Here is a 26,387-nt window from a genome sequence, read left to right on the forward strand (position 1 = left end):
TTGGAATACACGAGTGGTGTGTAGTTGATGCGTATTCTCTTCAAAGCGAATTTGATTCGAATTTTCTATAACGTAGTTTGGGGAGGACACTGGATTGAAGTAACTGCGATGTTCAGCTGAACTCAGCCAGGGCACTTCAGTATGAAAGCTCCTCTTTCACCAGCGAAGTCATCGGGGGTAGTGGATATTACTACGATTTACTAGCCAAGCCCTTATGGCGCAGTTTCATTCATTGGATTTGTGTGCATGACACCCGTTTCTTCATGGATATACTGTGTTTTCACACCTGGAGTACTTCTTGCAACCAAAATGTGTCTTTGTAACCGTGATACCCTGTGTTGATGATTTGCCAGACAAACCAAAGCTTATTCAAGTAACTATGCCTGGAAAGATTTTGCTAGTGGGAATCCTGTATACGCTGTCTTGTACAGTCTGTGGTAGGTATTTTGATAATTTTGCCTCTTTTTCTTTTTTTCCTGTGACAACTCTGATGTTAAGCATGCGCCTCCATATATACAGAAGGCTTTGTAACAACTCTGTCAAAGAAAACAATGCTCAATTATTACATTTTCACCCAAATATTCCATTGTCCTAATTAAAAACAGCATTTTCAGATGAAGAAAAGTCAAGGAAATGTGTGTCATGGTTTTCACACAATGCTTATAATATTGTAAAAAAATAATTAGAAACTTAACAACCCCATTTACAGTGATCACTTATGTTGTAAAGAAGACAAATCGCCTGGAAAATTGAAAACAAGAATATATTTTCATATATTCGAAATTAATTTCATAATGTATGCTTTTGCGAAAGAAACTATGATTTTCTAGGGGTTTTTTGTGTGTGTGTGTGCTTTTGGACTATGTCAAGTTGTTCTGAAAAGTTCTGTTCATCACTTAATAAACGAATTAGCTTGGTAGTACTAAACACCATTTAGCTTACTCACACATCCCAATGCACACAGAGGTGAGGCTCGGTGTATTACCTCAGGATTGCAGGAGACAGACCAGGGGCACTGAGGTCACGAGTCATTGAAATAGATTAATTATCTTACTAATTAGCAATCACCTTGTTAATTGGTCCTAATTGGACTTAAGAGTGACAGGTTGTTTATGGGCTATATATATGCTGGTCATAGTCATCTTAGAGTTTAAAGTATTACCAAATTAAAATATTTTATTTTTGTGAGTGTTATTTTCTTTATCCTGTAGTTGGTTAATCCATTCTTGATTCTGCAATTTTGAGTTTCTTCAAAATTTAAGTTTAAAATTTTGTTATGGATTTATATCAAACAAATGTAAATTTCCAAAACTTTATGCAGCCTGTACATTAAAAACTATGGCTATTTTCACTATGACATATCCTGCTTGATGTAAACACGCCATCATTTTGATGGATATGCCTTTCTCTGTTGGCAGAAGCCCTAAAATTAGATACATATTTATATATAAATGGGTTGACATGTAAACAGAAACAAATTTGCATAAAGAGGTTACTTCTTGAACTGTGTCTAACAATAGCATTACCCCCTGACAAGAGACAAGCGTCCCTTTCATGACGAAAGACAAGCCTTATGTTCATGACTAAAGACATGTATTACATTCATGACTGTAGACATGAAGTGGTGATCTGGCTCATTGTGTCCTTGTCAAAACATGTTGATGGGGCGGTGGGGTAGCCTAGTGGTTAAAGCGTTGGCTCGTCACGCCGAAGACCCGGGTTCGAATCCCCACATGGGTACAATGTGTGAAGCCAATTTCTGGTGTCCCCCGCCGTGATGTTGCTTGAATATTGGTAAAAGCGGCGTAAAACCAAATTCACTCACTCACTCATGTTGATGGGTTTTGGGGTAGCCAAGCGGGTAAAGCATTTGCTCATCACACTGAAGACTAAGGTTCGATTTTCAACATGTTTACACAGTATGATGGCCATTTATTGTGTCCCTTGCCACGGTATTGTTGGAATCATTGAAACATTGCAAAAGATCAAACTCAATATGCTCACTCATTGATGGTGAAGATGATCGTCCATGCTTTAAAAAGCTGTAAGTGTGGTTGTCACTTGTATATTTCAACAACCAAAAAAACCATATGCCTGGGCAAGACCAAGCATAAATTGTTTCCCTGCTACTTATACAGGAGCAGTAAACATAATGAGATGTATCACATTATTACAAATGCACCCACTGTGTTACAAATAGATCAGTTTGTGACACTAATGTATCAGTTTGTTTTATAAACGCATCACATTGTGTTACAATGATGACACAGAATGTTGTTTGTCTGAAACAAAATCCCAGTCCCATGTGAAGATAATATGATTGATTTGTGCTATGTGGGAGATAGGTTCCCAAAACATAGCTGGATGGAAGGTGATCTCTGTGTCGTTTTTTTTTCAAATTCATGTTACACACAGCCTTTTTAATTCATGCTGGACGGCTAGTTCTAGGCTACTTAACAGTGTGGAAAAACTGAAATCCAGTTATGGTAGTCTTCAGTTAGTAGTAGCATTTGAGGGCAGTAATTCTGAAACAGATCTCAAGGCTTCAATTTTTCTTTCAAAACAGAAAGAACATTCTGGAACAGAATGAGCTGACAGAAAATGTAACATGGCAACATGTAGCTCTCATTAAAGGAAGACTAGCTGCAACCCCCAGGACTAGTGGCATATAGTTTAAACTAGCCGTCTCCAGGCTTAAAAAACACAGTCTGTACACATCACAGCCAATTCCGTTAAAAAATGTGTAAAAAAATTGTATATAACAAAATATTAAGAATGGGCCCCTATCACAACCAATTTGTAGATCCCAGCTGCATGAAAACACGAGTGATAATCTTGGCAGGGAATATTGGTACCTTATGGAGACCTCAGTTTTGAGGTTAATGTTACACCCTTTTTGGTCTTTAAGTTTGGCATTAAGAGAGTGGCCTTCAGTTTATTAATTTGTGTATGTTTTTCTTCGTCAAATTCCCAGGAAGCAGTGTGACACCAATAATAGTGTCAAAACAGGACACACTCATTTTGTGGTGTGACATTCACGCCAGTGCGTTATTTCATTGTTGAAAACCAGTATTCCCTTTTTTGTCAGTAGTGAAGTGTGAGAACCTTCATTGGCATTTTGAACTTGGATGTGGAACATGACAATGTATTATGGGTAACATAAACAAAACTTTCAGGGGACCATGTTGGTAGCCAAGTGGTCAAAGTGTTTGCCTGTCAAGCCAAAGACTGGGTTTTATTCCCCACATGTGTGCAATGTGCAAAGCCCATTTTTGGTGTCACTTTTAGGTGAAAGCAATGTAACAATACTTATGACATTTCAGGACTCTTGTTTACACTTTAACCTGTACATGTATTTAAAATGAAAAGCCATTTTATCTGTAAATTCTTAAAACTCACAGAGAGGTGGTTTAAAGTTTTAGCAATTATTCATAAAAGATTCGAACTGCTTCATCAATTCATTTGAAACGTTTTAGGAAGTGATACCAGTGATAATTGTTTCCCATTTCTCATTTCAAACTGTGTGCTGGTAAGGTTACGCAAAGATGAAATACATTGATTGAGACGTCAATCATTTGCAAACTAATAAATAACATGAACATGAAACATTTAGGAACAAATGAAAATTACCCCTGATTTCCATATTACAGTTATGCAGTTGTATATATATATATTTTTCACAGTTATTAAAATTATTGCAAAATCAGGTTTTTAGATACTTATGAAAATGTAGCCTGGATTTTCAGCTTTATTACATGTATGTGATATTGATCATTCATTCTATTTTCTGACATATGCAAGTTTTTCATTATTATCAGCAAATAGAATTTAATATTCTATATTTCAAAATTTATCTTGAGTTGTGATGCCCTGTTCACAACCTAGATTAGGACCATACTACCAGAAAGCTGTTTGTATCTACAGAGGGTGTCCAAAACCATGTCTTGTAGCAAACACTTTGCTATATTGTACATGTGATATTTACCTTAATATTGAGGTTGACACATGATAAAGTGAATGAAGATTTGGCAACATTCCTGTCCAAGATCTAGATCCATCATCAATGGGTATCAGACAACAGGTCAGGGTTCCTGTTAGTCTGTCTCACAGTCCCTGAACCACATTAATTTCCCTACTGCCAAGCCCTCTCTGCAGTGCTAAAGCCCTAAATAAAGCAAGTCTAGATTTCCTCAGGTTCAGGTTCTGAATCTCTGGTCTCCCTAGGGCTCCTTTTCAATATAAATGGGCTTGTTTGTTACTATCAAAATTATATATATTCAGAGACTAAGCCTTAGTCTAGGTTCCTGTAGACTTACTGCTTTTTTGGGCCTCACTGCTGCTCAGAGGTCAGCCTGGAGAACGTAAGAGCGATGGTTCAATCCCTAGCCCAGTCATACCAGAAGCCTTTTAAAGATGGTCATACCCTGCATGGCTATCAGTGTTACCAAGATGAAACAAGGACTTGACAGCGCAGATTCACCGTATTGTGACTGAGTATTCATGTTGAAACTGTGGCATGGTACTAGATAGACTGGCAGTGGGGTAGCCTAGAGGTTAAAGTGTTCGCTTGTCATTTCAAAGACCTGGGTGCGATTCCCCACATGGGTACAATGATTCATATTTCTGGTGTTCCCTGCTGTGATATTGCTAAAAGCGGTGTAAAGCTAAACTCACTCACTCACTCACTCACTCACTCACTCACTCACTCACTCACTCGCTCGCTCACCCCTTGGTAGACATACTTATAGTCACATGGATGCGCACACACTCACCTCCCCACATACATTGCTCTTTGATTGCAGTAACTTTGTGCACAACATTAAGACCCATTTCACTTCACCTGTTCAGATGTAGAATTGCACGTTAGACAAATTGAATTAACAAAAGAAAGACTTTCATTTTTTAAAGCAATTCCGTCATTCAGCAAAAGATCATAGGATGTAAAATGTCATAAATTTGTTTTATATACTGGTTTGTTTTCGCTACATCCTGACTCATGTTTAAGCAGTTATCGTTACTTTGAAGTAAACAATCCACTTGACTTGTAGTGGCTGTTCCAGCAGCTCTTGTTAATTAGCAAAAACTGAACCATTTAAACTAGTCAAGGGTATGTGTAAAAACTGTCAATGCATTGACAGTCTGATGTAACAGTCTGATGATTTTATGACATCCCCAACATTTGTCGGAGATGATTGCTATTCCATTGAAAGCCTTCTTTTTGATCCCTGATAATGTATAAAGTGGCTTTTGAAATACTTCAGAATCAGGTCAAAAGTGATTACAAAATGAAATTTCTTTCTTAATATGGCATTCTGCTCTTTGGCATTGGAATGTAAATATTTGAGTCTGTACCAGACAGTCTAGTTTTTGTCACAGTCCCTGAACCACATTATTTCCGCTACTGCCTAGACCCATGAAGGTCCTGGTTAGAATATTGATCTTTAACAGCGCATGGTTACTATCAAAATTATATATATTCAGAGACTTAGCATTAGTCAAGCCTTCATCTCCCTTCTATGTTGTCCTCCCTTCCCACAATCCCTTCCCTTATCTCTCTAAATTTCTACCTCCTTTCTTTCACTCTTTCCCTCACTCAATCCATCTCTCACTTTCTCTTAGATACCTCCTTCCCTATCTCTTAAATATTTCCTCACTCACTCACTCTCTTGACAGGAAGAGTTCCTGCTTTGGTGATGAACAGTTAACCTAACCACATAAAATTTATTGCCTTAGATAAAGCTTTGAAGAGGCTATGATAAAAGCAGACCCCATTTGCACAAAGCAGTTTCAGTGCTGCAGGAACTCTCTGGTCCAAACTCTCTTCTAAAGATTAAAGTTTTCTACTCTTTCTTGTTGGGGTCAAATGAAAACTGCAAGAAGTCGCTGTGATTTTTTTACTATGTATGGGGAAGTGTTTTGCCAAATTATTGGTAAAAACTCATGTTTTTTTTGTGCAGGTTATGTACTAGCATTAGCCATAAAAAGAGATTAAGATCACAACTTAACCTAGGATTGTGGTTATTTACCTATGTACCCATTCAGTGGCCTTCTATTTTCTTCCTTCAAAAAAGAATATACTGCCATGACAGTATCATTGTTTGTAAAGAATGTAGAATAGGGTGAGCGAGTGAGTTTAGTTTTACACCACTTTTAGCAATATTCTGGCAATATCACTGCGTGGGACACCAGAAATGGGCTTCACACATGTGGGGAATCGAACTCGGTCTTCACTGTCATGAGCAATGCTTTAACCACTTAAGGCCACCCCACTGCCCCCATAGAATGGGATGTGAACTTTATGATGAAGCAATAAATAGGGACTCATAGAGATGGACATGTTGATGTGCTTCATGCTTTCAGCATATTTAATCTATGTCAAATGTTCCAGGGCTGTTTCCCATCAGGCTAGAAAGAGATGGGACTGCCAATTTTTTATCCATGTACATTTACATACCAAGGAATCTTCACAGTCAATATGTTGCTTTGTGACACAGCTCTGTCATCATTTTATCAGGAAGCACAGCCTTCCCTAAGAGTAGATGGGCAAACACGTTAACTCGAAAACTATCAAATCTCCAGGTTTTCATCTCAATACTGATAGTAACAGCTTGGAGATTTGTCTTAATTTGAAACGTTATGAGTTCTCGAGATTTCAGCCTGCAGAGCGGAGAGTTAGGAAGTTTGCTAAACATCAGAATGTTGAATCCCAGTTGGCCGGTTGCCAACCACCAGCTGCTGATTCTTGCGGAGACTATGACACTGCGAAGTCTAGCCATCACTTCATAATGGTGAACTCTCAAACAGGCATATTGTGTTTTTGGGCCCATCTATCACCTGGGATGAGTTGTACGATCTGTGTCACTAGCGAACACCGAATTGATAACTAAGAAGCGGAGGAAGTTGCCTTTGCATGCAGTCACTTTTATGGGAAATTCCGACGCTAAGTAGTTTTGAGGGATCGTTTGCCCAAAGGATTCTTCTAACAATTCCCCCTGTGTCATTCGAGTACAAAATGCTTTTGCGTTTATTTCAATACGTTTTACTTGCCATCGGGCAGATATTACCACTACCTACTTGTTTAAGGGGCAGTGATTGATGGAGTTGCGAAGCTTTAATGATATGCTTGTCAGTGTTTCAGTATTCCTTATAACTTGATTAGGCCAGAAGAAAACAGGGCTAATGAAAGGGAATAGTGTCTTAAGGGACTGTATGTTTGACAAAGCGATCTTAGAACTAAGGTGATCATAACTGCAAAACCTTGTAGTGCAGCATAAAACTAAACTCACTCACTCACTCCAAAACCTTGACATACACTTTAAGACAATTGTAGCCCTAGGGTTGTTTAGTACAAGAGCACCCAGGCCATTTTGAGGAGGTTGCGTGAAGTATCGGAGGGGGAATGATGAAAAAGAGATTGCAAATAGTGGGGTGTGGATCGTCAAAATTTATCACAAAAATACTGAGGGGGTCATGAACGTATGACAGTTATCTGCATTTACCAATAGTGAAGTAACAGTAACCAAGGGCTGGAGCTCAAAATGTAAAGGGGACACAGGTAATGATGTGGTGTGGTCAGAGTTCCATCCCTTTGACATGCCAGGATCTGTAGATCAAATCGCAGATTAGTCTTTGATCCTTGGGGCGGTGGGGTAGCCTTGTGGTAAAAGCATTCGCTTGCCATGCTGAAGACCCAGGTTTGATTCCCCACATGGGTACAATGTGTGAAGCCCATTTCTGGTGTCCCCTGTCTTTATATTGCTGGAATATTGCTAAAAGCGGCATAAAACTAAACTTTCTCACTCACACTTTGATCCTTGGTCTGAGAGTAACATAACTTATCGTAACTATACAGGCTTACAATTGTTGCGCCTCTCAGAAGACTTTGTGCTCAATAAATGTAGGGGTCCTGGTTGAAGGCGTTTACTACTTTAGTGATATCTACAAGCATAACGCTGTTAATACTTTGTGGATTGGGACCAAGGGTCATAATTCAGGGTTGACATTTAACTCTTGCTTCTAAGAATTTAGCACAACTATACTAGGGAATGACTTTCTGTGACATATATGATATGAAAATATGAATCATACTTCAGCAAAATCTTTGGCATATAATCAAGAATATCTAATTAACATAAATCTTATTGCAAAGAAATAGCGAAGTATTGGATAATATTTATGATGGTCATTATGAATATTATTGTCATAAGTGTGCCATTAAGAAGCACGGCAGTACAGATTCTGCCCCGGAATTTGAAAATAAATAGCAATCGGCCCTGCTGTGCTGTTGTACGACTGACAGCATATTCCATAACATTGTATTGTTACAGAAAGTTTATAGAAAACATACACAGCAGTATCATGACATAAATTAGCCTTTAGGTTCACAGTTGTTGAGTGTGTAGTATTTGACAAAGAGGCTTTGTGGGGTCTTTGCTTGTCCCTTGCAGAACGTGAACCATGGGGGTCTGTATTGTGACACTCAGCATACTTGACTGTGATCACAGTCAAAAGTGAGTGGCTTGTCCGTCACATGTCGTGTGTGGCCCCAGTATGTTTAAAAAGTTACCTGTTCACCTCAGTGAGAGGAATGGGATACAAGAGATTGTCCTGTATATTGTTTGTCGCAGATGGTGATATTCCCTGTGTGGACGTTTACAGATTTCAAGTTTTCAGTATCTTGTCTCTTTGCAAGGGTGGAAATAACCCATTGCCCGACGTCCGAGTCCAGTGTTTTTTTCTGTCGGGCAAGCAAATTTGTATATCACGCTGTACCGGTGTCCAGTTGACTTTCCAATGTTAATAATGTTGTTTATTTAAAAAGCAACAACAAAACGGACGGTATAGTGGAAAACTTATCAGGGCAAGTGATTTTACATATATGTGCCACTGTACCGGAGTACACTAGCAATTTTAAAGTTATTTCCACCCCGGTCTTTGTCTTGTTCAGTCCTTTTATGTTATGGGTAACCCAGTTGCCTTGTTGCTGAAGTATGTTCCCTTAGACTTGCAAAAATGCAATTATTATGGTTTCTAGTCCCAGATTTGCCTGTTTTGATCCGATATTTCTCAGACCCATACTAGTTGTTGACTGCGCCATTTTGGACTGACACCCAGTATTGTAACTGACATTAGAGGTGTTATCCAACACTTTCAATTTAACGACCTTCCCTGGTGGAACGGCTTGATATCGTCTTCATGAGCGGTTGTTGATGAGGTTGTTTATCATGTTGAGACCAACTGTATCATCACCTTCTTATCTGCTTGTTGGCCATTGGTCCAAGTAGAGATCACCTATGAGCCTGAATCTACCAATTAACTAACCATATTCTCTTTAACATGTTTAAGACCGACAAAGTGAATTTAAGGGGTTTAAGATTTATTTTGTCAATATGCTGAGAGATATTAGACAAAATATAAAAAAAGATGTTGCAAGTTGACTTGATGTTAATTTCCTAAGCAGTCGCAAGAAAGGTATTTTTTTACAAATAATTATTCACATTCAGCAGCATTTAGAATGTTATTTAGAATAGAAATAAGAAATAGATTGTTGTGGCAGTGTCTGATAACTACATAACCACTCTTCATAGGAATCCATCATACAGTTTCCAGAACTGCATGTGAAGACATTTCAAAACAATGATTAATGGCCATTTTTTTTTCAGAAACATTCATAACAATGATTAATAGTTACATATATATTTTTTTCATTTTTCTTGTGTCTACTCCATCTAATGTGACCATATTAGGGATTTCAAAACAATGATTGATGGTTATATTTTCATTATTTTATTTTTGTCTTCTCTACTCCATTTCACCTTAGCGTTGACAGTATCATATGAGGTATGTGGTAAAACTGGTTTGTTTGGAAATGGGATAATCACAGCATGCTAAATATTATGACACAATTTCTCTACAGCCCATGATAACTTTTTGATATGCAACTGCGAGCTGAGATAACCCTTGTAGCATATTTGTACACTTTGAAAAACGGGCACTTTTGGAAACAGCGTTTAACTTTCAAAATGTTTTGAATTGTTTGTTGTCACAAGTTTTTTTAATGTATGAAATGTTATGAGTGTAAACTTATCGAGTAGGGTATCTTCACTAGTTGTATTTTATGAAACCTGGTTTTCACGCACACACGTCCCCTTGCTGACCAGATTCCCTCATGAAGGTATGCATTAATTCTGTTCTCAATATCTTAAAAAGAAGACAGGCGGTGGGATAGCCTAGTGGTTAAAGCTTTGGCTCATCATGCTGAAGACCCAGCTTCGATTCCCCACATGGGTACAATATGTGAAGCCGATTTCTGGTGTCCCCCACCGTGATATTGCTGGAATACTGCTTAAAGCGGCGTAAAAATAAACTCACTCACTCACTCACTCACTTAAAAGAAGAGGGGTAGATTTATTCAAAGCCCATTTTTGGTATCCTGGACTGAGATAGTGCTGGAATATTGTAAACCAAAAGTCACTGTGTTCTTTAATCTGATTGGTTGAAAAACGTGATCAAATGGTGTTTGATTCCCGGAAGTTCTCTGCATATTAATACATACAAACATCGCTCACACCATTGTATTGTTACATCGTCAGCTGTGGTGACGTCATTAAAATCATATTGTGACGTAAAGTCCGAATGACGTCACAAATGAGCAGTTCCAGATGCTACCATTGGAGACAGCCGAAACGGCCGGCTGATGACATTTCACTGCTGTACCCGTACTCGATGTCAATGAGAGCAGACACAAAAAACGTGTGTGGACCTTTCAGTTTACTTTTGTGTTTACAATGTCGATAAACATCATGTGTTGGCGAATTTAATCCCGTGCTTCAAATACTCAATAACACCATTCGCCAACGCGTGATGTTTATCTCATATAATTCCGTGCTTCAAATACTCAATAACACCCGGAAATTCACCAACACATGATGTTTATCTCATATAATTCCCGTGCTTCAAATACTCAATAACACCCGGAAATTCGCCAACACATGATGTTTATCTCATATAATTCCCGTGCTTCAAATACTCAATAACACCCGGAAATTCGCCAACACATGATGTTTATCTCCTAATTGTATAACTACTGTGTAGGATAGTTTCTTGACAGACATGTGTTGTATAACACTTCATATTTCCTGTCTCTAAATACTGTACATTATTGTCACTTGAAACTATTTTACAACTGCTATCCTCTTTTGAACCTATATATACCAGGAGTCATTCATGTTTGAATGTACCTGTTTGAACATACACTCTGTACCCGAATCTCTTCAGATTGACAGGTGCACATGATAAAGACATTGTGCTCGTGTAGTAATAGCTGAACCTGTGCCTTGTGGAAAGTTTGCACTTAAAGCTTGGCTCTGAACTTCAGAAACAACGTTATCGAGTACATGACATTTTGCATCATCGCGTATTCCCTTAAGATAGGCCGCATCTCTTTCTGAAGGCTTATCATATGGTGCACTATAGCAGTTCCCCAACATGAAAAGCAGACTGACTGGGGGCCCACCAGGCCATGTTCAGTCTGTGCTGGGGGTGTCAGAATTGATGGACATTTTGATAGGAGGGGCAGAGGGAGGTATGGATTTGGTTCTGGAATGATTTTGTAATTCCACGTTTGATGTATGATTGACAGAGTTGCTATTTGACATATTTCAGAGGAATTCTTTCAAGGATTTTGGTTAAAATCCTAACAAACTACTTCAAAAGATACCGTACATATTTATTTATTTATTTATTTATTTATTTATTTATTTATTTATTTATTTATTTATTTATTTATTTATTTATTTATTTATTTATTTATTTATTTATTTATTTATGGGTAAATCAGGAAGGGTATTGTATTTTTTTTTAGATATGCGCATGGGGACATGAGGGGGTTAAGAATGAGAGGGTTGATTCTTAGAAGGGAAGGGCTAGAAGAGGTCAAGTGGAAGAGTACTGAAGGGCCTGAGATTGGGAAAGTGAAGGGGAGGGTTTGAGTGAAGTGGCAGCAAAATGTGGAACTGACCTACAGAGGTTTTAGAGAGGGTTGGGTTAGAGGGGAGGGAGGGGGGGAGTAAAATCAAGTCAAACTGGAACTGGAATATATTGAAGGTCAGAGAGAGAGGAGCGAGTCAGTAGGACGGATTTACCGAGGAGACAGAGAGCGGGTAAAGTCAAGGGTAACTGGAAGTGGACTATAGAGGTTGTTGGAGGGGTTGAGAAGGGTTTACTGACGGGAGGGAGAAAGTTCAGGTAACTTGAAGAGGACTGTGTATGTTGCTTACTGGAAGGAGTGTTGTTCAGAGGAAAGTACTGTGAGAGTGAGGTGAATTTGGGGAGGAGGAGAGGGGAGTGAGTGAGTGAGTTTAGTTTTACGCCGCACTCAGCAATATTCCAGCTATATGATGGCGGTCTGTAGATAGTCGAGTCTGGACCAGACAATCCAGTGATCAACAGCATGAGCATCAATCTGCGCAATTGGGAACCGATGACATGTGTCAACCAAGTCAGTGAGCCTGACCACCCGATCCCATTCGTCGCCTCTTATGACAAGCATGGGTTACTGAAGATCAATATTCTAACCCGGACCTTCACAGGTAGGAGGAAAGGGGAGGTTGTTGAGAAAAGGGTAGATTGTTGAGGGAAGGGGGTGGGGGGGGAGTATGTTGAGAGAGGGAAGGTTGCTGAAAGGTGGGGAACTTTTTGAGAAGGTGGTACTGCGGGAACTGGTGTTGGGGTAACAGACAGCTTGTGTAGGGTACAGAGAAGGAGACCAAGGGTTGGGCTGTTTCTGTTGCAGGTGGAATTGCAGACAGTTGTGTATGGTGGTGTATAGTTTGGAGGTTGTATCAGGGTACTGTGGAGAATGGAACATGCTGACTTTTGGCACTGGAGAAAATGATTGACAAAAAACCTGGGACACTTGTCATACTGAATACAGTCATTTCCTCCTGCAGTGCAGATTGCACATGTCAAAATGTATTTGACGGTTTGGGGTTTAATTCTGTTGTTAAGAAGATGAAATTTCCAGATGTGGTAAAAGTTCATTTCCAGAGCTCTGTTCACGGTTCAGAAGCCTTGAAGCTTGGCTAGACACTTTCATCAGGAAATAGGAAGCAGTTTGGATGATAAATCATAATTAATAAACAAACAAGTTGAAATACACATGCCTCAACTTATGATACAAGTGCCTATGTCATATGTTTTTCTACTACTCACTGCCTGGAGTACAATGTGTGAAGACAATTTCTGGTGTTCCCACCAGGACATTGCTGCAGTATTGCTAAAAGTTGTGCACTCACTCTCATTCAATCACTCTCTCTCATTCATTCACTTATTCACTCACTCACTCACTCAGTGAATATGTTTATGTGATATATGCTATATAAGCTCTTGGTGGGTTAGCCTAGTGGTTAAAATGATTACTGCTCACGCCAAAGACCCAGGTTCGATCCCCACATGGGTAAAATGTGTGAAGCCCATTTCTGGTCTCCCCCTGCCATGATATTGCTGGAATATTGCTAAAAGCGGCATAAAACAAAACTCACTCACTCCTTCACTCAATTGGTTGTTGATTAAACATGATGTCAGAAGTGTTTGTCCTGAGCTGGCACATGAGTTCATTCTTAGTATGCCTTGCATTGCTTTAAGCTACAGTGTAGCCATATGGAACACTAGCAATAGGCCCAGATTCAAACCTGCTCATGTCATTATGATATAACTAGTAGTGTTGGGAATTGGTTGAAATCTCACAATTGATGATTGCTTCATTACCAATGAACAATCATCGAAAAAATTGGTTAGCCTCATTTTTCAGATTTTCCTATCCAGGTTGTTATTGCAGAAAAGTATAACATGATGCAACTTGCTACTTCAAAGTGATGACTAATATATCATGAACATAAACTTCCTGGAGTCTTAGAGAAATATTGAGTCATGACTTTTCAGTTAGTGAAGTAACTTTTTCTAAGAATTAAACATGTTTTCAGGACCTGACAACTTCTAAGATATGTTCCATCGTCAAGTATTTCAAACACTAAAACAGTAGTTCCAAAATTGTTTATGTTCGATTATGAGAAAATGTGATCGATTGCTTGGTCGTTTGGTCACTGCGACCAATCTTCGATTATTTCAATTAATCGGAACACCACTAATAACTAGTAAGCTACGCCCCCACCTCCCACAACAGATTAGCCAGTTTAAATGTTCATAAAAAGCTGTTATGGCATGTTAAGCATTTTCTTGTATGCAGGGTGATGATTAATTTGATATGATCTAAAAGCCATCATTATTTGTGTAAGTAAACTATCAGGAAGTATGGAGCGAGTTCCCACAAGTTAAGATGGCTGCCATAGATGCTTATGTCTGACTCAGTCACATCCGACTTAGTCCTGGCTTAAATTCTGGGATGGTAGGGTAGATGATTGGTTAAGGTGTTTGGGGCGGTGGGGTAGCCTAATGGTTAAAGCGTTGGCTCGTCACGCCGAAGACCTGGGTTCGAATCCCCACATGGGTACAATGTGTGAAGCCCATTTCTGATATCCCCCACCGTGATGTTGCTGGAATATTGCTAAAAGCAGTGTAAAACCAAACTCAGTCAGTCAGTCAGTTAAGGTGTTTGCTTATCCCACCTAAGACCAGGTTTTGATTTACCACACAGGATCCTGGTGACTACAGCTTGACATGATTAATATCACTCTCTCTAATGTAAGGATGCAGAAAATATGAAGGATTGAAAATATTTCTAATAAAAGTTGATGTATACCACATTCATATTCACATAATGCATATGTCGTTGAGCAAAATGTAATGTTTTGATATGTTTAATCGCCTTTGAAGCTTACCACTTCAGAGTGTTTACAGTGAACGAGTCACCATACATTCATATTCATACCAGCCTTGCAGCTTGAAGGTCTTCCATTCATAAGGTAGTGTAGCCAGAGAGACAGATGAATGACACAAGGCTTATGTGTTTCAAGTCGGTGAGCCACGGAGGGGTAGCCATCCAGGGAAGGGGAGGGTGTCTGCTGGTGCAAGACAAGGGGGAAGGGTAGAGGTCTTGGGGGAACTGGGTACAGGTGAAAGTAAAAGAGACATTGGGGTCTGGAAAAAATGAACATGTGAAGAAGGAGACAAAGAAGACCCAAATACGTGCGATTTTGTTTTTTCATTTCGAGATGATAACAGGTCTTTTATTGAAAAAAGCTGGGAAGGGAAGGGTAGAGGTTTGGGGGTAACTCAGTGCAGGTGAAATTGAAAGAGACATTAGGGCCTAGAAAAAAATGAACATGAGAAGGATAGTGACATTTGAGACCAGGAAGACCAAGAACGTGTTATTTTGTTTTGTCATTTAGAGATAAAAACAGGTCCTTTATTGAAACAATCTTGCACCTGACAAGGTGAGGTGGAGTCTAGGGAAATATTGCATTTAAGATTATTGCAGTTATTCAGCACCATGTGTGTGGGTGTGGTTATACTTGTACCAAGTGAGACTAGTGCTTGATTTTTAGTGCTACTTTGGTTATTACCATGTCACAGTTTAATTTGAATAACCCATATCTGCCACAGGGGGCAGTCGGGTAGCCTAGTGGTTAAAGCATTTGCTCGTCATGCCAAAGACCAGGATTCGATTCCATACATTGGTACAATGTGTGAAGCCCATTTCTGGTGTCCCCTGCTGTGATATTGTGATATTACTGTAATATTGCTAAGGCCAGACCAATTATATTTCTTGTTTTATGGATCCGCCGGTCGTATTTTTTCAAGAATAAGAAAAAAAAGAAATTAATTTTCCCCGCTCAAAAAATAAAATCCTCAAATAATATGATATACGTGAAATACTCTTGAAATCAGTGTGTAACCTAAACTCACTCAACTTATTTTTAGTTGATATGAACAAACCAAAAGAGTTAACGTGGAAACTCATGTAGGTTTTTGCTTTGACTCGTAATTTTTTTTATTTTTCTCTTCTCTCCTGCCTTTCTGGGCACAAAAATCCGTAAAACAAGAAAAAAAATTGGTCTGGCCTAAAAGCGGAATAAAACCCAACACGCTCACCATCTGCCACAGTATGCTGATTCCAAGCCCACAAGTACCTGTTTCATACCCTTAATGCCGAGCCCCTAGCAAGGTAACAACTATAAGTACCATCTTTTCATCTATTTTGGAATGGTACCGTTTGGTATCGAACCCATGACCTTCTCCTCTCCAGGCAGACACACTGTTCACTAGTCTAGGGAGCTGGTCACATTGCAGATAAGGGTAATATGCATACAAGGATCTCAGTCTCAAACAACTATCAAAGAGGGCTGTCACAGATGAACGCTGAGAAATGATGATTTGTGGTTCTTGGAATAGTTAAAAAATCTTTTGCAAAACAGCACCTTAACTGATGCCATAGGGAGATTGTGTAATGAAAAATCCAAAACCAGCTTTGAAATTTTGTGTTCTTATGGAATGTTATGGCACACTTATGTCAGATCACCAAAATAATTTTTTCTTAATATCAGCCACCTCAGCTAAATCCACAGAAAGGATGTATTATGAAAGTCAAAAACTGTTATTATCGTTTAACATTTCATAACATCATGCTTGTTGCAAGTATTTTTTTTAAATGAAAAAAATGTTATATTTTGATACTATATTATAAATTATAAAGAGGTTCAAAGGAGTCATGTAGAATTTCAACAGCTTTTTAAATAAAAGTGTTTGAATTATGTTTTGAACTGGGTGATTCAGTTCATTATTGTGTGATTAAGTGCAGTATCTGTCATGTGTATATTAGCCTTCTAGTTTATATAATGAATTGGTTGGCGAAAGTGTCATACCCAACAGTGACGGCATTTTGTTTGTAATTGATTGTGTTGAAATGTCACATGTTTTAACTCTGAAGTGGTCCTAGTGGTTAGATAATTCATCCCTCTGATGGGACATTTGTCATACAACACTAATATGTGAGACCCTGAACTTTACTGCAAATTACAGACATAACTTTATTTAACATGCATTGGGACAGCTGACCAGATTGTGTTGTTGAAAGAATGTCAGTACTTACATATTTCACATTCTCACAAGAGGTTTGCAGTGTTTGAGTATGTAAATAGTATGCAAGAGTTGTATGCTCCCCAGGGAGTTGAGATTAATAATAAGATGTGCCGTTGAGATTGTCATCCAATGATCGAGGGAAAAACTACCAGCGCCTTGAGCATGCACTAGTGCGTGGATATGTGCGCTATATAAATATACAATAATAATAATAATAATAAAATAGTGTGTAATAATTATTTTGCGCTGAAAATGTATCATGTCTCAAGTCGTCTTAATAGTCATTACTAATAGTGCTGTGTAAGGGTGATAAAGCTGTATATCTGCTCTTCTAGATCATACTGCAATATTGCATGCTTTTTGTTTGACATAATACACTGCCTATGGGATAAGCACAGGTATTTGTGTTTTTATGGATTCGATTGACTTCCTTGTTGCTGTTGACAAAGGAAATAGTTGTACGTTATGACATACTGTTGATGTTATCTGGTAGCATATGTGAGACAGGTTATTTCTTGGTAAAAACTTTATCTCCTGTGGATTAGCATGACAGTGTTTTGTTGAAACGCGTTTGTCAGAGCAGGTTGATGGATGGGCTAGACACACTTTGTGGGTGGTAATGAGTGTGCTGTCATAAGGTTTTATTCAGTGACTAACATGATGAGAATGTAGGGAAATAACAATATCTGAAACAATACTGAGGGTGTGTGTGGGGGTGGGGGTGAGGGTGGGGTATGAGTGGATGATGAAAGTGACCTGTTTCAGAGTTTTATTCACTGACTAACATAATGAGGAATGAAAATGAGGGAAAGACAATCTATAACAATACAGGGGCTTGTGGGGGTAGGGAAGTGGAAAAATGCATGATATAGTGTGAGCAGTTTTATTGAATCACAAGCATGTAGGGAAATTATACAACACAGGTGGGTGGGGCAAGGTGGCGAAGGATCAGGGTTGGGGTGAGGGGACTATGCAAGAGAGAGGGGTGGGGAAGTGGATGATTGAGATTCAGCCATTTTGCAGTTCAACTGAATCACTTGCATAACGAGCATGTAAGGAAACGATGTGCCACCGGACGGGAGGGTGGGACAAGGTGGCGAAGGAACGGGTTGGGGTGAGGGGACTATATGCAAAAGAGGGGGACTCTGTTTATAAGGAGCAAAATAAGGGTGAGAGATTCAACCATATGAATGAGTGCCGAGGGTAAAAGGAAGGAACTAATGAACTGAACGTTTAGTCCCAGATATTTTTTTCAAAAGTAATAGCAGGTTGACTTTTGTTAACCATTCACTAGTACGCCATGGGAATACGGAAGTGGGTAAGGATATGACCCAGGCTTTCAGACATAAACAACTAATTACGTAACAGCATGTTATGTCTCTCATTGACGGCGACAGCTCCACTCCCCCTGTCAACCCAGTTGTGTTACCCTGATGTCAGTTATTTTACCCTGATGGCTGGCACGCAATGTGACATTCAGGTACAAACAGGTGCTTGTCAATGCAGGCCTTCCTGGAAAGTTATTATTGAGTGGATAAGGAAGGCAAGGCTTGTCAAGCACAAGGTGTTATAATATGAATACAGTTACCATGGGGAGGGGTTTATGAGATGATATAGCATGCTTACAAGTGTGAGGGCTGTATTGGGGGATTTGGGAGGGGATATAGTAAGAGCACTATTCTGTAGTGGATTTATTTAAATGGTGTAATAGTATGAGTATTGCTCTGTGTGTGGAGGGGTTTTATAAATACTTTAATAAGTACTCTTCTGTAGTGGAAGGGGTTGAGGAGGGTTTATGGTATGAGGGAAGCCCTGTGAGGAGTGAGTGAGTTGGGTTTTATGCCACTTTTTGCAATATCATAGTAATATCACAGCAGGGGACAACAGAAATGGGCTTCACACATGTTACCCATGTAGGGAATCAAACCCAATTGCTTTAACCACCGGGCTACCACACCATCCTTCTGCTAGAACAAATGGGAGGGATTTCGGAGGTGTTCTACAGATGAGAACAGTGGTAGGGTCAGGCGTGAGAGGAGGTATTGGGTAGGTAGTACAAACACAAGGAACTAGTCTTGATTTCAAATTTGAGGTAGAAATAGCGGACTCAGCTGGGAAATATTTTGGTTAGGGACTGTCACGCCTAAATCTGATTCATCACGTTGACATAGAGACAGCTTCTAAAGTGCCATATCTCGTAGCCTTTCAGGAACTCGGAATATTACTTGAGTTTGGGTGTGGTATTGTTTACGGCCACATGAAGAAAGTACAGGGGTTAATTACCTACCAAGGACAGAGTTGGAGCCGTGATCTGGCGCCACTTTCCGTCTTTGATAACTGAGTTGACCTTTTGTGCACTGCCATAAGGGTCACTGAAATAATCACTTGCTGCTAAAACATAACCACTTGCAAAATATGCTGCAAAGGAAATTGAGTTTGAATATTACTGTTAATTTTTAATGAATGAGCTCTTTGTATTATTAAACATGTATGTAAGTCGAGTTTTGAATTTTAAGGTCTCAAGTGCTTGTTTAGACTAACTGTTTGTCTCTGAAAATATATAATTTTGATGGAAAGAAACTGCTACATATCAACAGAAAAGGAGCCCCAGTGAAAAGGGGACTTTGGGAAAATCTAGATTTTCTATATTTAGGGTCATCGCATTACAGTAGGGTCTGGGCAAAAGGGAAATGATTTGTTTCAGAGACTGTGAGACAGACTGGTGCTTGTTGTGTAATCAAAGTTCTACTTGTACCCACAAACCTTTAATTCTTTATAACTTACAGAAGTCTTGAAAGTTGGACTTTGGAGCAATATACTCCTTGGGCATCTGTTTGTTTCTTTTTCAAGTGGAATATTATCACGTTTCTAAAGAATGATGTTTAGGTGTTCAGATAGCCATGTCAAATCAATTGGCCTTTGATATGGATGTTGAAATTGGTCTCAAATGCAGGCATCCATTAGGGAGACAATTGTTTCTTGTGTTCCTGATAAGGCCCCCCCAAAAGATATGTGTGTTTAGGGTAACATGAAAATATAAAACAGGGTCGTTAGGTAGGGTTTATCTTTTTTTTTCTTACATTTTTTTAAAAATGCACTTGCATATTTTTCATAAAATCACATATTTATGTAATATCAGGGACCAGTTTTGAAAGAAAAGAGGGGAAACCAGTTTAAAATTGTAATAACTGAAGCATCAACACTTTCTAAATTCAACATTTATAAAAAACAAGAGTAAGTGAGCACAGGTCACATATGGTCGCCCCCACCATTGGGGAGGACATACTGTTGAAATAGCAAAATATTTCACCGTCTTATAAAAAACGAGAAAAAAAGGTTTAGGGTAGGGAAGTTTGTGATGGGGTCGGTTGGTAAGCCGTAAACACACATATTTTTTGTTTTTGGCCTAACCAAAACAAGCTCTCCTTCCAGTTTGAAACACTTCAGCAGCTTTGAAGATAGCTGTCAAGCTCATCAGAACCTGGAGCTAGAACAATAATTGTAACAATCATTTAGCTACCTAAGAACTGATCCATACCCGTGAAGGGTCTGTTTCATTGATTACCTTCTGAAACAGTGTTTTGGGAGCCAAAAGGTTATAGAAACATTAACGAAATTTTTGTATATGCTTTCGTAAGTAGTAATTTGGGTAAGAATTTGCTTCATGATTGATTTTACAAAAACAGTTGAGTTTACAACATATGGAAATGGCTAGAATCATAGGATAACACATGACTTTACAAAATAATTATGGGATTCATCAGTTCTGGTTGTTCAAATATCTGTCTGACTCAATCGGTCACTTAGGAGGAAAGCCCAACTATGAGCCATTAGGGCAGTGCACTAATTCCTTCCTTCACTCAATCATGCACCTACTCACTCACTCACCCATACCAATCATCTATCCTGCTCATGTGCCTATATCATTATCTCACCCCTTCATCTCACCACACCCACCATTTCACTCAAGCCCACTCACTCTCTCACTCACCCATCCACCCATACCAATCATCTCTACTGTTCATGTGCCTATATCATTATCTCACCCTATCATCTCACCATACCCATAATCTCACCCACCACCCACAACTAATACCTCATGAACTCACCCATCCCTATCTCACTTATTCCGCCACTCTTCCTCCCCAACAGTTTTAGCACATGATCTCATCCACTAACTCACCCCATAATCTCATCTCTACTGTTCATGTGCCTATATCATTATCTCACCCTTTCATCTCACCACACCCACTCACTTCTCACCCACCTGTCATCTCACCTACTCTCCCATCCTGATATTTTCCCCAGTCCCTCAATCAAAAGACACATAATACCTTCTCATACTACTGAAAGGTATTGACACCTTGAAATCCTGTTTATAGGACATAAGAACTATCCAGCGCCATCTATTGTGTTGTTGTCACTGCTTATGTATGTCTAATGAGATGCCTGCCAGCCAGGTCATGACACGGTTGACCTCCACTGCAGCAGGGCATGACCCCTAGCATACACAGATCTCTATTGAATTGTACCTCAATTAAATCATAAAAAATCCCATCCCTCAACAAGCCTGTATCAGTTTGACTTGGTTGTACCTGTTACATCGGCAATCCTTAGTGACGTAAGTTATGGACAAATTATGTACAGGAGAACAGGTAACCTGTGACCCTCGTTTAATTGATGTCAGTATATTGTTAGACCTATAGCCATTACTATGCACCTAACCTTGATGTTACTGTTGATTGTATTTGTTCTTGTATGTTATGGGTTTTTTAAACTATTGTTCGGGCAAGCCTTACGAAGTGGCATCTATCTCCAAGAGGTGCATCCATAAAGCCTGTGCAGGCTATTTCTTCTTGTCTATCGGGACCTCTCTCTTCTATGTAGTTCTCTAAGTGAGGATATGTTATCTGTTCAACAGAAAAAGAGATAAGGCCTTTTTGCAAAATGAGCCCGGTCTGTCAGACTAGCTCTATAGACCAAATAATCAGACCTCACAGTGGGGAAAGTATTAGGTGAATAAATGTTATAATGTTATGTGCTTATGCCATAAAGTAGTCTTTTTTCCTTTCCTGATAGACTAACATCTAGTCTCTGAAATGAACAGAGTTTACAGAAAAATAAAAGTTCCTAAATTTTATCAATAAAACATGATAAAATGGGTCCCAGAGACTTTCTTCATTTTCAGAAACTGTGGTAATCTAAACTTGCCACATATTCTAGACTAGCATTGGCTGCATTGTGTATATTTGTTTCATTTGTATGACTGACCACCTTTATTCCAATCTGGTGTTCCCGCCATAATATTGTTGGAATCTTGGTAAAAGCGGTGTAAAACCATACTCTCCCATCACCCACCAGCCCTTACTGTCATGTTAAAGCCCTAAATGAAGCAAGTCTGGATTTCCTCAGGTTCTGAATCTGCGATCTCACTGGGGCTCCTCTTCAATTTAAATGAAATTATTTGTTTCTGTCAAAATTATATATATAAATAGATGACAGTATGTTTCGTCTGGGAGACTCTACTTTAGTGCATGATTTACCCTCCATCAGCAATGCCTGTCATGGGATGAAGTCAGGACATAGTCAAATTACAGTTATCTGCCCTTGCCCCATAACCTGTGAGCTAATGTATGATCCGCCTACTCTTTTATACATTTCATTAACCAAAGATTGCAAAGTTTCGTAGGTTGTGCCAAGAAATATGACATGAGTACATAGTCATTAAAGTTCCTTGTTAATGACAGAATTATACAGAAATGCAGGTTGGTTCGTTTATAGTTTTAGGGCGACGTGGGCCAGTAAGAGGTCTAATTGCGCCCCCAAATTGAGGTAAAACATGCCTAATTATCTCCCTTTGATAGATGCTTGGGCTCCAACAAATCCACTCTGCGGCGAATATGATGCACATCACGAATGTTGCGTAATGAATACAAACATTAAGTCACAAATACAGACACAAGTCAGCAATTGATGTATTATTCATTATATTTAGTGAAACAAGAACAAAATGTATTGTTCACAATGACCAGTGACCACATTAATGTCAAGTTGGTTACATAGTAGCAGTCTCGCTCCAGATAAGTTTTCAACATCAGGAGTACGTACGCCATATTTTTTCAATACAGGAGTACTTGAAAACCTTAAGAGTACATTTAGAGTACCGAATGGAATTTAATGGAGTATCAGTAATCTTGTGTTTCGTTTCATATATGCACCACAACATTGCTACGCTTAAGTAAAAGGTCAAAAAACAATAAAACAATAATGTTTCAAAAAATACGTCTGTAAATGATTCTAAGACCGTACACCATTGCCATGGTGCGTATCTTCTACGTTTTCTAAATTATTTCCTACCGTATCGTGCATATTTTTTATCCGTACATACGCCGATACGGCCGTTATCTGGAGCCCTGATAGAAGTGTTCAGTATCCTCCTGCCTGGTTTAGATGTTTCATGTTGCATATCTCGCTGCTTTGATATTTATCACCCCGATTCAAGTAAAAATACTCCTTATGATTGTTTGATTTGTTAATGGAGAATAACAAATTGAATTCTTAAAGGGATACGGTTCAATACGCCACTGAGCATCCGTAAGGTGGATATTAGGCGTGTTCCAAATGTGTTGTTGTTATGATTATTAATTCACCAACTACTCAAGTAAATCAACACACCCCTAACAACCACTGTTGTAATGACACTCAATGAATCCTTGATCATGTTTGAGTGACTTACAGATTCAGTTTCCTGACTATCCTGGGGCGGTGGGGTAGCCTAATGGTTAAAGCGTTGCCTCGTCACGCCGAAGACCTGGTTTAGAATCCCCACATGGGCACAATGCGTGAAGCCCATTTCTGGTGTCCCCCCCCCGTGATGTTGCAGGAATATTGCTGAAAGCGGCGTTAAACTAAACTCAGTCAGTCCTGACTATCCTAACATGACATCAGTGTAAGTGAGCAAAGTTTCACACCACTTTTAGCAATATTCTAGCAATATCAGAAATACCTGAAATAGGTGTCACATTGCGAGCATTTTGGGAATCGAAACGTGGTGACGAGGGAAGACTTTAACCGCTAGTCTACTCCATCAGCTGATAGTGATGATGACAGTATGAATAAGTTGTAAAGTGTGATCATACAGGAGATTGATTCATCCCTGATTATATTGTGTGTTATCTTGCCTCACACATAAATGTCGTAGGGGCGGTGGGGTAGCCTAGTGGTTAAAGTGTTCGCTCGTCAAGCCGAAGATCTGGGTTCGATTCCCCACATGGGCACAATGTATGAAGCCCATTTCGGGTGTCCCCCGCCGTGATATTGCTGGAATACTGCTAAAAGCGGCGTAAAACTAAACTCACTCGCTCACTCATAAATGTCGTCTTGTCGTCTGGTACTCCATACTTGTAATTTCAGTCTAGTCAAAATGGAAAGATTTCTTTCTTTTGGGGCTAATGTACCTTTGGAAGTGAGTGACTAAGTGAATCAGTTGGTGTTTACGTTTCTAAATCACTAGAAATATTTTGGTGGTGTTTTGTGTTGGAAGCCCTGAAGGTTTGTTCTTATCGCATATTTGTTGAAGTTTTCAGTCTCATCGTGTGGGGTTGTTGACACGAAAACAAGCAGCCAGGTTCTCCAAGAACGCTTGTTGCCAGCTGAACCTGAAAGCCACAGTGTTTGCACACAGTGAACATCACGAACAAATACAGACGCAATACATTACTGTCACATTAAGATAATGCATAGCAGGTGCCCTTTTTGAGCTGGTGAGAAAGATGGGCAGCAGATTATGTCATCCATGATATCAACGTTTAGGTGGGATTTGATTTGAACAAGATGCATGTGAGGTTGACACAGTGTTAGAGGAATATCTCCAAACATGTGGCTAGTAACTCTCCTAAGGTATTTTTACCAGCAAACACCTCAAGCCAGGGGCATGGGCTGTGTAGATCTGTTGCCTAGGTAGTTGGCTTAAGGTGCCAGTTTTGAGCCATGTTTGCCTTCTGACGTGAATTGTTCCCCTCATTAGTTTAAACCCCAAACTGCCTTGTCTGTCACCACCATGCCCGTGCTTGTGGATTCATTATGGTGGCATAAAGCTGTAGAAATCTGGTGTGCAGAGTCACATCCCTTAGTTGTGCCACGTTCTGCCGATTGATCTGTTGCCACCATGCCCATTCTTGTAGATTTCATTAAGGTGGCAGGGGCATGGCTGGGCCAGTCATTAAACTGCAGGAATTTTTTGTGTGGAGTTGCATACCGTTTGTTGTGCCAGGATCTGCTGATTGATCTGTTTTCACCATACCCATGAAAGTGAATTTTACTAAGATGGTAATACGCTGCATGAGATTTTTTTTATGTTGTATTTTTTTAATTAAAGGACAGCCAGATTGGGTCTATGACAAACCTATGGTAAGAGATGAGTTCAAGGTATTTATCAAACAGAATGATAAGATATCATACACTTAGAGATATAATACTTATAGAGAATGTCATACTAGGGCATTAGTATTGAACAAGATGTCATAGCCGGAGAGAAACAAGTACAAAGAATGGGTTGTTTCTTTCCATCCATGACATCTTCGACACCTTTCCATGTCACAGACTGTTCAATTTTAAAAATAAAAGTCACTATTGCGATTTCTGTATTGTGGTTACTGTGACCTGAGTATATCTCCGTGCAAGGGACATATCGTACATATGTCAGGGCAGAGATTGCGATCGGAGTCTCTACTAGTAGAGACTCTGATTATATGGAATAACCTATGCAAGCAAGTGCAAGCTTATGCAAGCAAGTGAATATTTAGAAAAACAAAATTTATTTTCATATTTTCACGACAGACATGTAATACAAAGTCCGAGTGCAATACGGAATTCACCTAAGGTCGTGGTATTGCACAGCTGTATAGTCTTTTAAACATTAAATTGATATGTAATAAAATGCATAATCACCAACAGCATATACACTGAACTAAAAGGGTTTGGGAACATGAATACTTTTCGGATATATTTTATGAAAATTATTTTACAAAAATAATATTCAAAAAAATATTTGCTATGATCCCCAACTTTGTTTGTTTAATATAGATAAAATTTATTAGTGTGGCATAAAGAACAAAAGACCATGACAAACAATAGCAAGAACTTATATTCCCTTGAACAAAGGGTAAATCAAGAGGGTGAGTAAATTTGTCACAGAAATACACTTCATGCTTCGCTTAAATCAACAGCTTCTGTGCTTCCCAAATAAAATATCCTGAATCCTTTCAAACTCAGCCCATCCTTTAATTGTACCAAGAAATTCTTTCCTGAATAGAGCACACTGCCTGGCTGTGGTTTGTAGGCCTGACAGA

The 26,387-nt window shown here is 39.1% G+C and overlaps 1 protein-coding gene across 1 annotated transcript in view; it reads left to right on the forward strand.

Moving 5' to 3' along the window:
• Positions 1-58: 58 nt before the first annotated feature.
• LOC124274313 (vascular endothelial growth factor receptor 1-like) overlaps positions 59-26,387 on the forward strand; it is an 81,862-nt gene continuing 55,533 nt past the window's right edge. The window contains exon 1 of the mRNA XM_046709693.1: positions 59-437. Coding sequence (XP_046565649.1) covers positions 380-437 — 58 coding nt within the window. The 5' untranslated portion in view covers positions 59-379. The remainder of the gene's footprint in view (positions 438-26,387) is intronic.

The sequence above is a fragment of the Haliotis rubra genome, unplaced genomic scaffold (genome assembly GCF_003918875.1).
Source record: "Haliotis rubra isolate DU_JTF1 unplaced genomic scaffold, ASM391887v1 Scf1, whole genome shotgun sequence".
NCBI classification, from domain to species: domain Eukaryota; kingdom Metazoa; phylum Mollusca; class Gastropoda; order Lepetellida; family Haliotidae; genus Haliotis; species Haliotis rubra.